At 34.5% G+C, this 15,462-nt stretch overlaps 1 protein-coding gene across 1 annotated transcript; it reads left to right on the top strand.

Moving 5' to 3' along the window:
- The first annotated feature begins 379 nt into the window (after positions 1-379).
- On the top strand, positions 380-13,218 carry LOC145317603 (uncharacterized). The gene is made up of 11 exons (XM_080158746.1): positions 380-526; positions 1,161-1,229; positions 2,713-2,859; positions 4,800-5,351; positions 5,692-5,883; positions 6,341-6,519; positions 6,987-7,073; positions 8,061-8,112; positions 8,821-8,922; positions 9,787-9,957; positions 10,837-13,218. The coding sequence occupies exons 2-11, from the start codon at positions 1,176-1,178 to the stop codon at positions 12,436-12,438; spliced, it is 3,138 nt and encodes a 1,045-aa protein (XP_080014872.1). The 5' UTR covers positions 380-526; positions 1,161-1,175; the 3' UTR covers positions 12,439-13,218.
- Positions 13,219-15,462: the final 2,244 nt, after the last annotated feature.

The raw sequence follows: 15,462 nt of genomic DNA, 5'->3' as shown, positions 1-15,462 counted from the left end.
TTAATTTTAAAAATTAACAACAAAATAAAGTTTTTATTCTGTTCTTTTTAAAAAATCAAAATGATTTGACTTAAGATTTTTCTTAAATTATTTAGAAAAGTATATTGATATGATTTGATTGAATATAGGGTTGGTATATTATTTTTAATTTTCTCAATGCTTAAAAAGTCCCAACAAAATGAAATTGAAAGTGTTCTTTTGAGAAAATGGTGAAGAATCAGGACATGGGAAACCATACACACATACACACAGACACACACCCACACACACACTCATGCACACATACACACATTAACACACAAACACTCAAAGACAAGGGATATTTAAATTCAGTGAAAGTTTTTTTTGTGATTGTGTGTGTGTGTGTGCGTGAGTGTGTGTGTGTGTGTGTGTGTGCGTTTGTGCGGGACAAACCCTAAGCAGTGCTGGGAGAGTGAGTGAATGGTTTGCATCTTGTAATATTCAAACTAACAACAATGATTCTATTCTGAGATATAAGAAAAATTAATATAGTTTAAACCCAAAAGTGAGATTTTGTATATTTATAAAGATAGTTTTCTTTCGCTTGTAATGCAGCTACTATGACAAAGGTTAATTGAGGTTTAATAAGCCCCTCAGAAATCGCGTAGGGATAGGTAGGTCCCAGCAGGGGATAGAAATATGCTTTTATAAAAATTAAGAAAGAAGGAGGGATGGGATTCGGTTGGGATAGGTTTAAGTGAAAGTGCCAATCTGGTGCTATGTAAAATAGGCATCTATATCTTAAGAATAGATTCCTACAAATAAGCTGTCAACCTGCTTATTAACAGCTTTTAATTAACTTATCACTAAGAAGCTCTTTATAGTGCCTATAGAAATATATAGGTTTTTGGCCAAAAGTTTTAAATTTAGTGCCTATAAAAAAAGGAGATAAATTTTAAAACTTTTGGCAGAAAAATCCCGAATTACGTTGTATTAGAATAATGGACTTTTCTAATATGACATTTTTTATATGCATTATACAGAGCTTCAGATATCCACGAATAACCATTAAAGCTTATCAGCTGTCAGACTGCTTAGTAACAGCTTTTAAATTTATCTTGGACAACGCACGAAATAGAGTATTTACGCTACTAATATTGACAATTTAAATATGAAAATACAAAATCTTTATTGAAAAGTTTTCCTGACTGAACATGGGAAAGTTTGTGAATATCTTGCTGGTGGCTTCTGGAGCCCTTTTAGCTCAGGTAAGCATTTTTCCAGTGTGGCTTCAAAGCCGATTAATATCCGCTGGATTAGAACCGTTTCTAAGCTGAAAAATCATGAATCGTATCGTATTATATCCAGTTTTCTACAAGTATGAAATTATACAATTACAATAATAATCTAGTTTTGTACCTTTGGCATGTCGGGGCTAACAAAACTACTTTTAATCTTAAAACTATCCATTTTTATAACTGCAGAAAGCTGTTTATAATACATTCCATAAATAACTATAACTTTTATTCATTTTAAGCGCAGCATCTCCAAAAAAAACCTTGTTTAATAGTCCGTCCATATCCGCCGAGCAGCATTGATAAAAAATATGAAAATTATTATGTGTAGAGTGCAAAAATTTCAAGTTTGCAAAAATATTCACTTCCTTAGTTTTCACACATTTACACTATTTGTACACAAAAGGAACGATTTAATAAAAAAAACTAGAGTAGATTATATATATTATGCCAATTTCACGTCTTTCCTTTACTATCGGCTACTCACCTAGAGGCCTCTAGTGCACTTGAGGAAGGGGGGGGGGGGGAATGATTTCTATAATCCAATTTTTTATTATTTTAGATTTAAAAAGAAAAAGTAAAGAACAACATTTTTTGTTGGGGGGGGGGGGGGTGATTCTTTTACTAGGGTCGATTTCTCGGTCTAGTGGTTGGTGGTACCCTGCCCTAAAATAGTTAGAACCTTCCCAGGACCTATGAGAAGATATCCTGTAAAGGAGAACCATATCAGACAGACAGACAGACAGAGTTCATGTTACTTTATCATAATAATTAGGTACAAATAGTACAAATTTGAAAACAAAACTAAGGGCATCTGAAGTTGATTGTCAAGCAAACTTGTCATCTCATTTCCTTGCATCTCGAGTTCATTTTCTCAGTCAACTTGCAAACTGCACATAGATTCAATTCAAAATTTCACATTAAAACGCAGGAATAAATAGGATGAAGAAATAAATTAAGCTTTATTTTTTGTTTATAAACCGCTAAATGATCAAAACTTTTGATTAAATTTTGACAGGTTGGCTAATTAGAGTAAAACAGTAGAGGGGGAAGGGGTTGAATAACTGTATGTCCCTGTATGGACAGAAAGCAATTTGCTAGCAGACGAAAAAGGTCCCCAACAGGGGGATCCAGGTAGTTGTCTTGATATACGTTTATATTTCTTGTTAGCTAGCGATTTATCGCATTCAAGTTAATAAATTACCAGGGATAAAATGACCAATAAATTAATATACTATCTAATTTGTTAAACAAAGTTACCCCTTCTACGTATTGAAATTATTGGTTGAAAAGTTTAGACGCTGCAAGTTTGAACCAACCAATCAAGATTTAATGAAAGAATCCAAAGTTATTGAGTTAACAAATAATAGAGCATGTTTATAAAACTTTGGGTACCAGTATAATTTACAGTCCAAACACATATGATTAACTGACTCGTGTTTGTGTTTATATTTAGAGTGAGCTGGTGACTGAGAATGAGATAGAGAGTATGTTTGACCAGGACACGGCCAGCTGCAAGGAGCTGGCACAGAACATGTATCCCTCGGACCCGAACCAGCAGCTGGATGAGTTTCTCATCTGTCTGGCTAATCAGCTGGATAAGGTATAATAGTTATATATCGCATCGTATTATAGACAGGTCCGTACAGGATCAGGGATCGAAAGGGATAAGACAATAGCCGATAAATTGATGTACGTCTCCAATGAAGCTATACAAAAAATCCCTATTCTGTAGATTACAATTATTGCTTGAAACGTTTGGACACTCAACCTAATAAAATTACCATCAACATTCATTAAAAATCCCCAAAGTTGTTAGGCTAACGAATAATAAACTTTGAGGGCCAATAAATAGCTCAGCTCAGGGTTTAAAATAATAGTCTGATTTTCTTTTATGAATATTGTCATCCTTGTTTTATTTATATCTCAACTAAAAAGTTTAAAAATCTAAGTTTATATTTTGTCTAATTAAGTTTCTGTAATTAAGGTTAACTAACTATGTGTATAGGAATTTCTGTTTTCATTTCAAATCTTTTTATTGTAAAACAAGGAATAAAAACTAGTCTGTAAAAATATGTAAAAACAAGTTAAAACTAATGAATATAGTTTCAGGGATCTTAAGGGATAAGACAATAGCCGTTTGATGAATGTCATGCCCAATGATGATACACAAAAATACCCCCTCTGTAGATTACAATTAGTGTTCGTTTGGACACTCAACTAAATGAACCAACCATCAAAACTCAATAAAAGTCCCCAAGGTTGCTAAGCAAACGCATAAGAAAACGTTATTATCAGACTTTGGGGACTAGTGTAATAAACAGCCCAATGTCCTTTCCCTCCCTGATATAGTTTAGTAGCTAGGATCATTAAAAAGAAAGATGAAATATTTAACAGGACTTAAGAATGCTGCAAACAAAAGAGAATAGTTATTTCTCGTATCGTATTATAAACGGCTTTCCGCGGATATAGAATGTACAATTATAAGATTAAAACTAGTTTTTTTAGCCCCGTGGTGCCGAAGGCACCGGCTAAAAAAACTGGTTTTAATCTTATGATTGTACATTTCTATATTCGTAGAAAACTGGATATAATACGATGCTAGACATAGTTTTTTCGTATGGATAAGCACCGGTTCCTATCCACCGGATTCGAATGAATACGAGAAAAACATTTACTGTTAATTTGTATAGAAAATCTTTAATAAAAACGCGTGTTAATGTTAGCCATTTAAAAAAGCTTCCTTAGTTTTTAAACACTTCTTTTAAATTAAAAATACGTTTTAATTGTAAATATAACTTTAAGGTATCTTAAGGAATAAGACAATGGATGTAAAATTAAAGTACATCCCCAATGAAACAGTGTTCTGTTCAGTAGAATTATTGGACGCTGCTTGTTTCGAATAACAATTCAAAATTTAATAAAAGTTTTGAAGCTAACGAGTTAGAAAACTTATTAATAAAACTATAAAACTATCATAATTAGCAGTTCAGAGGCCTCCCTACCCATGCTTTAAATACATAACAAGAAAATGTATTATACTATATATGTATGCTATGTTTAAATTTCAGCCGGTAACCGGTCTTTCAGTGGCGTGGTCTAGTTTATGTTACATGGTTTCACTAGAAACTGATAAGTTTTTTGTCGGAAAAAAAAACAATGGAAACCCGACCCATTTTGTTGACCACTAAAAACAAACTTTCACCAAATCCACTCAAAGAAAGATATCATAGATTAGATAAACATTTTTATAATGTGTACTTTCCTACTTTTAAGTTAAAGGACATAAAAAGAAAATAATAAAGAAAAATGGACAAAATTAAAATGGACGCTTTCAAATCGTACCTAATTGTTAAAGGAATTATCATGCATAGTTTGAAATCGTTAGGCCCATTCTAACAAGTCTAAATTAACAGAAAGATCTAACCGTTTCGGACGGACAAGACATACCCTAGTTATAGAAAAGCTTCATTAAAAAAAATCATATGCCACGTGACCTAAATTGTACATAACATATGATCTGATGTATCTACACTTTTTTAGATGCCAGAAGATGGGAATGGAGAGGTTACCGAGCTGAAAGACACTCTGAAAGAAATAGAAAGCAACAACCTATTCAGCCAGGATAAGAAAAAGCGAAACTTCTTCAAGCGCGACACTTCTGACCTTACAGAAGAACATGACACAGATGATGCTGAAAGTGAAGTAGACCCTGACATATCATCTGGCGAAAAGAAGCCGCATGCTGGGGAGGGCAGGAAATGGAGGAAAAAATCACGCGCTAATAAACGTAAACGCCAGAAACATCAAAATGCTGAATCCTCAAAGCAAGAAGAATCTGCAGAGGATGAGGAGAGAGAGAAAGAGAAGAAGAAATCTGACGCCTTTACGAATGGGATCCAGTTCTCTGCGTACTCTGGTCATGAGGCCCAGGCACAGAAACAGGCAGCCAAGGCGTACCAGAGGACAGCCACCTCGGCTCCAGAGCGCCAGGAACAGAATATGTTGATGTATGGGATGGATGGACAGGGTAATCCTCAGTATATTGATGAGGATGTCGTCAGCCTCTTACTACAGAACCCCCAAGCTAAAAAGGTAAATAAAAAACCAAAAATTATAGCTTTTAATTTGCCATAAAAATGTCTAATTAACAGAAAAATGTTCACAAATCAAAATCATGTTTTGTAATTCATTTGTTAGACAAGGATAATTGTATCTGTAAGTAGCGTAGTAACAACAAATAATATATTTTTAAAAGTTCAGCGGACACTAAGTGAATTTGAGTGAATTTAAAACATAACTTTTTGGTTGGTTAACACTTTTAATTTAAAGCAAATGATGATGATCGAGCAAGTTACCATGATTCTATCAAACGTATCGGCGGGACAGACGGACACACTCTAGTTAAAAATTATCTATTGATAATATTATTTAGGCAATAATGAGATATTTAACTGAAGAGCAATCTAAGAAACCGTCATACCCTGGTCCCCAAGAAGGAGCCCGCGTGCCAGAGATAGGAGGAGGAGGAGTATTGAGTGATGATCAGCACAGCCTCCCACCTTATGCTCCACCACGACCTCCATACTCGCAGCCAGGACCTCCATATCAACCCACAGGAAACCAGGTAGATGAAGCTATTGATAGTGCCTATAACAAATGACGTCATACTGGCCTACCCATGGTCAATTAAAATGTATGCTGACCTGCCATTGCATTGGTAATTTAGTCTATGTATTGGCTTATCGTTGGTCATTTGTATTTTGTGACGTCATTTTTTATAGGCACTTTAAAAAGCTTCCAGGTAGATCATTATCCTCAAACGGATTTCCTCTTTAAGGTGTAACACATATCTACTTTTAAGCTTTTGAGATATGCAAAAAGACTTTTTATACTTAGATTTTGTGCATCTTTTATATACATCTTTTAGGGTGTTTTTAGGCTATTTTTCTGACCTCCCCTAGAGGCCGGAGCCATAGCAACTAGTTTAAATATTAAAGTTTTGATATAATTATTTTTGCTCTTCTTTTAATTTTTTTAATTTTTATTTATTTGCATGACACTTACATGATTGTTGTTGTTAGGTTGTTACCCAGCCCGACCCCTACCCCATGCCTCCCCCTCTACCCAGGGAGCCTCCCCCACCCCAGGTGCGCAAGCCTAGCTCCTCTGGGTCCCCTCTGCTGGAATATTTTGGGCCCAGTGATTATGTACCCGAGGTTGCCCACTTGGTTCCCGGCGGTCACATCCAGCTACCCTCCAGGAAAGTGCCAGATATATATTTTAAAAACAAACATTGGTTTAATTTTTAATTTTGAATTAAATCATTAATTACTTTCCAAATCACTTATAATTTAGAAAATTGTTGTTTATCTAGCATGCAGAGCGTGAGCGGCTGAATAGATGGACGTACGTTACTAAGTTTAACTGAAGAGAAGCTTCAATCCCCAATAACAATAACTGATTCCAATATTTACAAAAATTAGGATGGGTTAGATAGGATAACAATTGATTCTTTCCCTTTATACATTTTGAGGATTGAATTGCAAATGCAAAAATAGAATTACAATTAATATTCATGATTTATCTAAACACGGAGTTTATACAAGGACATTATTATTATAGGGCGCCTAGCTTCTCTTCAAGTTAGTCTGTCCGCTTCATTAACACTTTTTAACACGGATCTTTTTCTTATACATTATTTCTGACACTTAAACTAAATAAAACTAGAAGAAAAGACGTGCGGCCTCAACTGCTGCTTGGTCTACCAAAAAAGAATTCAGAGACAGAATACTTGAAGTTGGAACCAAAACCCAGGTATAATTTTTGTAGCTTTTTATGGTGACGTTATAACGTCATACTGGCCTACCATTGGTCAATTAAAAGGTATACTTGACTGCAATTGGTAATTTAGTCTGTGAATTAACCTATCATGGGCGTCTGTATGACGTCCTTTTTTATAGGCACTATAAAGAGCTTTATAAGGGGGGGGTAGGGGTGCAGTCGCGCTAGTACAGGTGAAATTTATATATAAATTTGCAATGATGGAATATGTTAAAAATTGTGTGGCTAATTTTGCACAATCTGTGTTTACATATTGTATAAGAAAGAAAAATAGAAATTTTCTGAGAGTTTTCAACTTTTGTAAAGTTTGTATCCATCAATCATAAAACCTGTCAGTATAGGCGTGCAACACATGGTGGGGTAAGGTTGCTATATACCCTGCCCTTACTATTTCCAGGGAGGTGTGCACCCTCTCCCTAGGAAAAAAATCATAGGGGGGAAAGATAAATTTTTGTGGGGGATTGAAACAAACTTTTGCGCTATATACCTCATAGTAGGCCTAAGACCCCTAGAAATTCTTTAGTGGGGTAGTGTATATGTCCAGGGGGCGTTTCTTCCCCCCCCCCCCCTCAATAAGAATCACGGCACTTGCCAGTCAGTAAACTTATAATATAATTCATGTTCAAATCAAGGTTCATGCATCAAAGAAGGTGAAAAGTGAAAAATTGGTTAAAGTTGGGTTGACTAATATCATGAAACTTTATGAAGGTTTCTTGCTCTAAGAGAAATTGAAAATTAGTTAAAGTAATCTTATGATCCAAAAGCCACACAGGTTGGATACATTTCTTAAAGTTCTTTATTGGTCATGTTAGTATGTCTGTCGTTCATTTCATAAATGATTGAGGCTACTTATGAAAGATTTAAAAAGAAAGAAAAGATTTTTTAAAAAAGAATTTAAGATGTAATGCTAAGATCTTAAACTTCTTACTATTTTAATAAAATTGTTTCCTTACTTTTCAGGAGAAAAAGATCTCCAGAGAAATTGAGTGAGAGAAATCCCAGAATTTTTCAGGTAAATATTATCCGTTAATAGTTATTTATCGCATCGTATTATAGACAGCCTTCCGCATCTAATAAGTTGATTAAAACCAGTATTGTTGGCCTCGAGAGGACCGAAGGCCCGGGCTAACAAAACTTAATTTTGAAATATTGATTGGCTGTTACAAAATTAAAAACTCATATTTGCCCCACCCACAAAAAAAGTATTTTTTAGGGTTTACAGCCCTTATTTCTTAATATATCAACAATCTATAATACAAAGTAGCTTGATGTCTGTCCGTCTGCCTGTCCGTCTGTTCCTTTAGATCTAGGTAACCACTGAACCGATCGGATTCTACTCTTCAGGGTATATACCTATTGGTCCTGTGGTGGTTTTAAGCTATTTTCTTGAAGAGTGGGACACCCCCAACCCCCCAAAAAAACAAAAATCCCCCCCCCCATTTTTTAAAAAAGAATTTGCTGAAGATTTTGCCTTACATTTTTTTTAAATCACCTCTTGGGGCAAAGCCCCTAGAGGCTAGGGTCGAAGCCGCTAGTTTCTTAATATATCAACAAAAGTAGCATATGTTCTTGTCCTCTATACATTTCCACACAAGAATATAGAAAAAAAATATTTTACCTACATTAACAACCGAGTTTTTTTATATCTAAAGTTTGGAAAAAATGACTTACTGAATAAATTTATATTTTCTATATAAGCCTTAACATTAATTATTTTCAGTTGTTTACAAATCTGTTTAATCCTGAGCGCACGGCCAAAAAGAAAACTTCAGCAGAGAAGAAAGACGACATCCCTGATGAAAAATGTGCTCAATGCACAGAGGTATGCAGTAATAAGTGTATTTTTGAAATAAGTAATTAAGAATATATGTATGTCATTTTTACCAGCAAAAAAGACTGCTAACGTTTAAAAATAGACACAATATATCTAGATTGTCCATTCTACTCCAAAATTCGTCAAACTTAAAAGAAAGTAATGCAACTATTTATAGCTGACTCATTATGCGAATGAAATTATGCAAATTATCGCCCTTTCTTAGTAAAATCTGTACACTTTCTAACCAATAGTATGATCAGATTGTTCTTTCGCTGTTTTCCCCTTAGCTGATTTAGAGATTGTGTCTATAGATTATGTATTTTTCCAAACCATGCCTTACAGTAAAAAAGAACAAAAAATATGGGGTATAGTCCCTTTCGTAACATCGCACCTTATGGGGCGATTCTTCATATTTTTCACAGTAGCTTTTCTCCTGTTTCTAGCCCCTGCAGGGAGCTTTAACCTTGCGGGGCCAATTACCTAACCCTGTGGGGCAATCACCTAATCCAATATAACCTAACCTAACCTAAAATAACCTAAAAAAAAGCCATTTTGAAAATACGACGAATCGCCCATTATGGGGCGATGTTACGAAAGGGACTATTCCCAAAATATGAAATAAAAATCTTATTTCTTGTTTACGACTCTGTTCTGTAATACTTCGGATGGAGTCTGCTAGCAAATTGTTTTCTGCTACTTGGCTGTGTTAATATTCTCGGCACTATTGGTTAATTATCAAAGACCAAATTGAGAGCCGGCACAAGGTCCTTGGGATGGGGACTTACAGTTATTTAACTCCCCTCTAGTGTTTTACTCTAATGTCTGGTTATACATCTATATTTATAGATTTATTGTTCTATGTAATTTCAGGATGATGAATTTATTGAGGAAAACCGTGAGCTATGCCAGGAGTGCCTGCATAAAGATCCAGAGTGTAAGAAATGTCGTCATCTAAACTTCTTCCTGGAGCACAAGAACAAGTGTAGAAAGTGTATGCTTATTCTCACAACTAAAAGCCAGGATGCTGATTTTAGGATTGAGGTAGAGCTTTTAAAATTTGAAACCGTTTTTTGGCCGTATGATATAATAATCTTTCCACTCTCGTTTCATAACAAATGAACTCGGATTCGTTGATAAATAAGTTGTTTTTAGTGCCTATGAAAAAATGACTTCATACAATACAAATGTTCAATAATAGGCTAATAATCAGACTAAATTACTACTGGCAGGCCAGTATAAATTTTAATTGACCAATGGTAGACCAGTATTACGGCATTTTTACTGGCACTATAAAAAGCTTCTTAATAAACGTAGTCGAAAAAAATAAGAAAAATATTCTAATATAATTTCACTAGCTACTTTTGAATTCTACAAAAAAGGGAAGTGGGGGACAATCAAGACAATTAAGCTTTTTGGAGGGGGGGTTAAAGTTTCGAAGGGGACAATCTGGTGTATTTTCAAAAATTTTGTGAAGGGTAAAATGAGATGTTTCAAAGTGTGAGTGGGGTAAACACCCTTTTACCTCCCTCTATGGAGGGGGAGGGGGGGACAAAAAAAGATCAGGCTGTAAAAAAAAAAATAATATCTCATACTTCAAATGTACATGATTTAAATTCCGTAATTCGTAATTTATCTATTATAAACATTTAAAAATACATAAATTCATAGTTTGTTTCATGTTTAACTCGAAATAAATTATATAAAAACAACAACGAAAGATGATTGTTTGTTTCACCCCTCCAACCCCACAAAAAATATCTTAAACTGTCCATAACACATATGAAGCTTGCAATGAAAATTAGAGCTAAACGTTCCAATAGTTCTTAAGCTTACAACAAAGCCTCACTATAGTATCGGAAAGACAGACTGACAGACTTTCATGCTGTGTTTCAATATCTATAATTCCTTATAATTTTGTAGGTGACAACTGTAAAAATCATTGAGAAGTGTGAAGACAATGTGTTCAGCAAGGGACATCCCAAAGTTTGCAATAAAAGACTTCTTAAAAGATGTAAAAAGGAAGGATTTGCCAAGAGAAATCCAGAAAAATGTCTGTACACTCTTGAAACTATTGTCACCAATGAAAACTCTGAAGACACAGAAGTTGACAACGAGAGTGAGGAAGGAGAAGAGAATGAGGAAGTTGAAGCAGATATCCTGGAAGTTGAAGTTGTCAAAGATGCTGGAGAAGATAAGAATGGACGCAAAGCAGAAATTAACAAAAAAGACAGAAGTGATGTAAAAAAGCATGAGCTAGTCAAGAAATGCAAGAAAAAGAAGTATTTTGGCCAAAATAAGGAAACTTGTAAGAAAATAAATGTTAATCCTGAAGAGGATGTTAAATTGAACTATGACCAGGTGGCGCTCTGTGCTGATATCAGATTCAGAAGCATCAAGAAATGTCAGATTATTCTAACAAAAGTGAACAAAGAATGTTCCAAGATTTTGTACCGAGCTGTTCACTTTATTATGTGTAGCAAGTTTGGAAATACTATCAAAGAAGAAGTTGAAGAAGTAACAAATACCAAAAAGCCCATGGTTGATCACGAAGAAGAAGAGGTTAAATTTGACAGAAAGATGGTCCACAAATGCCACAGAAAGAAAATGTCCAAAAACGCGGACTGCAAGAAAATTAAAGAAAACTTTAAAGCTCATTGTTCAGAGCGTCAGTTCAGAACTCACAATTTTTCACTGTGCATGAAATATCATCCACAATTTCTTAACAATCTTGAAGGAACAGAAACTATTCTGGAAAAGATTAAAAATGATGGTAAACATAAAAATAAAAAGGTAAAGGTGAAGAATACTAAAGACAATGAAAATAACGAGACAAAGGAAGATTCCGACAATGATGAAATGAACAAAAACGACGATATTGAAAATGTGGTGAGTGAAGCAACTCCGGCGGCGGAAAACGGCAATAAGAATAAAAAGGATGATAAAGATCCCAATTGGTTGACCGAAAATTGTAAAAAGCTAAAGTTCCGAACCAAAAACAAAAATCTATGCAAGGACCTGTGTGTTAGAAAAAATTATGCCAAGCGGTTTACTGATGTTTGTGGCGTAGACACTAAAACCATTGAAACCGCCGCCCCTGATGGCGAGGAAACAACAACTATTGCAGGCGAGGAGTTGGTTGAAGACACAGAGGACAAGCAAACTATAATAACTGACGTCATCAATGATATTGTCAGTATTGTAATGGAGGAAAATAAAGCTGCTCAAGAGATTGAGGTTGCCACCACAGAAGGTGTCAAGGAGTCAACTACTGTTCCAAGCACAACATCATCAACAACAACAACTACTACTACTACAACCACAACAGAATCTACAACATCAACTGCTGCTCCATCTACAACAACAACAACTGAAAGCACAACAGTAACAACAACTGAAAGCACAACAGTAACAACAACTGAAGCTACTAAAGCGCCTTCTACAAGCGCTGCAACCACAACAAAAGCAGAGGTGTCAACAGCAGGATCAACAGATCCCCCAGCCGACACAACACCTGCAGCTTAAAGACAATCTTAAACCAGATTAAATTCAGAGAGGGATGTTTTAACTGAGGAAAAATTCATTTAAAATTTTGCCATTTTAGTTTTCTTTGTTTAAACTGCTTTTAAAAAGATTTTAAGTAGTTTTTTTCTTTAGATAAAACAAACCTCTTTAATTTAATCATAGTTCTTAATGCTTTTTAGTTTATTTTAGCATATTAGGTGCCAGAATCTCATATATCAATTAGTTTTATGTATTATATGTTTTTATTTAGTTTATGTAATTTATCTATTATCATAATAGTTTATTAATATTTAATTTGTTACATAAAAGCGAAGCATTTTATAGTGCCTACTAATGGTCTATTTAAATAAATACTGGCCTGCCATTGGTAATTTAATCTGTGTATTTGCCTATTGTTGGTCATTTGTATTGTATGACATCATTTTTATAACGACATACAGGCCTACGATTGTTCAATGAAAATGTATACTGACCTGCCATTGCATTGGTAATTTAGTCGGTGTATTGGCCTATCATTGGTAATTCTTATAGGCACTATAAAGAGCTTCGGTTACATACTGTATGTACATGTGATGTATTTATAAAAATTTAAAAAGTTCTCATCTAACTGATTATTATATTTTTGCTAATAAGAGTATTTGAAGCCATATTTGCTTAACTTTAAATTTCAGTTTTTTTTACAGAGATAAAGAGATAGGACAGTGGATGATTATTTGAATTATCTTTTCCAATTATGTAAAAAAAAATTCATCCCTGATATATTAAAATAATTTTGGAAAAGTTGGGAGATTTTAACCCTTGCACCAAACAAGATCGATGAACTAAAATTAAAAACTAAAAATTCGTTTGTTGGGAAGAATTTTTAATAGTCCATTGTCCAATCTCTCTGCTTTCTGTATAAAGGTGTTGTTTAAAAATGAAATGATCTCTGTTTAGGCCAGGATGAGAATGTAACAAAACTGTGATTTTTGATCTTTTTTTTAAATTTGATTTTTTGTTGTATTTTGTTTTAATAAAGTTATTTAGTTTTTCTTATTCTTTTAATAAACTTTGGCTGGTCAATATTTACTTCCTTAGTATACTATGTGAACTAACACATACAGACAAATAATTTCTTAGGATAAAGCAATTGTCTAAAAATTTTGTAACTCGTATCATTGAAATCAAATATATCCGTCCGCTAGAAATTTCTTTTTAAGTTTGTAACTGACAAACCATTTAGTGTTGTGAATCATATTCTTATTCTCATATCAGCGGTTTCCCTAAAAGTGCTAAAAAACAGATTCAACCCCCCATTTCCATAATTTGAAATAAATTATAAAAAATTGGTTTAGTTTTTTGATTGTTTATCAATTTTATTTTATTATTTTCAAAAATAATGGGGGGGGGGGAATCAATGCTCGCTCGGCATTTTAAGGAAAAGTTTAGAGCACTCTCTCATATTTTTAAAGAGTTTTTCATTCTTTTTTATGATAAGTGCAGCAAAATTATTTGTTTTAATTTGTATTTGCACTTACATTTTGAATTAGTAGCACATTTCAATTACAAAATTGCAAATAATTTAAAAATACACAAATATCTTTCAACTTTGATTCAAATCGCCTTGACAAGACTGTAATTTTTGTTCCCACTTCCTTATTTCAAACAAGAATGACAACATCCATAAAAGCAAAGCTCTGAAATGGTAGGACACTTGTAGAGTGTCAGAACTGAATAAATGCACAAGTCTAAACAAAATTGTAAGTGAATTTGTTGCAAAACTGAATGTATTCAGGATACTGTTAAAGGACATTTTTAGGACTTATAGAGCTGCTTCGCTATAACATTCTACCTTGTTGTTATAGGAATCAGTATTCCAATAATCTGATGAATATGATAATTCAAACATACAAAAATTTGTTGTCTAAAAGTAAAAAAAGGGACGGAATGACCGACCCTAATTATAGATAAGCCCCGCTTTTAAAAATATACTTTTCACTTATGTGCATATGTCAAACCCATGTCCAAATGTCTCTTCTCTCTCTCTGTCTCTCTGTCTCTCTCTCTCTCTTCCTCTCGCCCTCTCGCTCTCTGTCTCTCTGTCTCTCTCTCTCTCTCTCTCTCTCCCTCTCTCTCTTCGTCTCTCTCTCTCTCTCTCTCTCTCTCTCTCTCTCTCTCTCTCTCTCTCTCTCTCTCTCTCTCTCTCTCTCTCTCTCTCTCTCTCTCTCTCTCTCTCTCTCTCTCTCTCTCTTTCTTTCTCTCTGTCTCTCTCTCATTCCCTCATTCTCTCTATTTCTGTGTCTGTCTTTCTATGTATCTTTCTTTTTTTACCAAGTCTTTCTCTTGCCTCTCTTTCTTTCTATTTATTCATTTCTCTCTCTTCTCTCTCATTCCTGTCTCATTATAGTCAAATCAGCACTTTTAGTAAGGCTGGGGAGAAGGCTGGGGTAAGGTGTGAAAAGGCACGTGCGCCCTTCCCCACTTCCCCTTGATTAAGCCAAAAATCTTCCCTTTAAAATAGCCCCCTATTCTGTCTCTGACCGGAGCTAGGGGCCAGGGAGGGGAGGGGGGGGGGGGCAACAGTTGTGCGCGAGAAAAATTGAAATGTATGCAGGAGCACAACTTTTTAGTAACAAAGTTGATCAATAATTCTAAATGTCCGTTCCTTTGTCCGTCTGTCTGTAATGACTCCATTTAAAAGATAGGTTGCTTCAATCTTTATTCTTGAAGATTCCCTTTCCTATTATCAATGAGCTGCGAATATCTGCTGAAAAAAGCTTATTTTTAGCTTTTTTACTTGTCTATCTGTCAGCTATAGAGGTGACATGATTTTCTCACCTGCCATTAAAGATAGTAAATAAAAATTTCTTTAAAGATTCTAATAAATATTAATCAAATACTCTATAATTCACTTTGTCCACCTGTCTGCTCCTGTAGGTAAGCTGTTCTGTTTATTTTTGTAAATTATTTTATGTCAATTATGAATGTTGTCATCCTTGTTTCATTGTCATTTTAAATATTACGAGCGGCTACATAAACCTATCT

The sequence above is a fragment of the Acartia tonsa genome, chromosome 4 (assembly GCF_053477335.1).
Source record: "Acartia tonsa isolate MP-2025a chromosome 4, ASM5347733v1, whole genome shotgun sequence".
In the NCBI taxonomy this organism is placed as follows: domain Eukaryota; kingdom Metazoa; phylum Arthropoda; class Copepoda; order Calanoida; family Acartiidae; genus Acartia; species Acartia tonsa.
The sequence above is the reverse complement of the archived record's forward strand: the minus strand, read 5'-3'. Positions and strand labels throughout refer to the sequence as shown.

What these genes read in the sequence shown, in the direction of transcription:
- LOC145317603 (XM_080158746.1), top strand. Translation starts at nt 1,176, where the DNA reads ATGGGAAAGTTTGTGAATATCTTGCTGGTGGCTTCTGGAGCCCTTTTA. An exon ending in GAAATCCCAGAATTTTTCAG is followed by an intron (nt 8,113 to 8,820) that starts GTAAATATTATC and finishes AATTATTTTCAG; the next exon opens with TTGTTTACAAATCTGTTTAA. An exon ending in ATGCTGATTTTAGGATTGAG is followed by an intron (nt 9,958 to 10,836) that starts GTAGAGCTTTTA and finishes ATAATTTTGTAG; the next exon opens with GTGACAACTGTAAAAATCAT.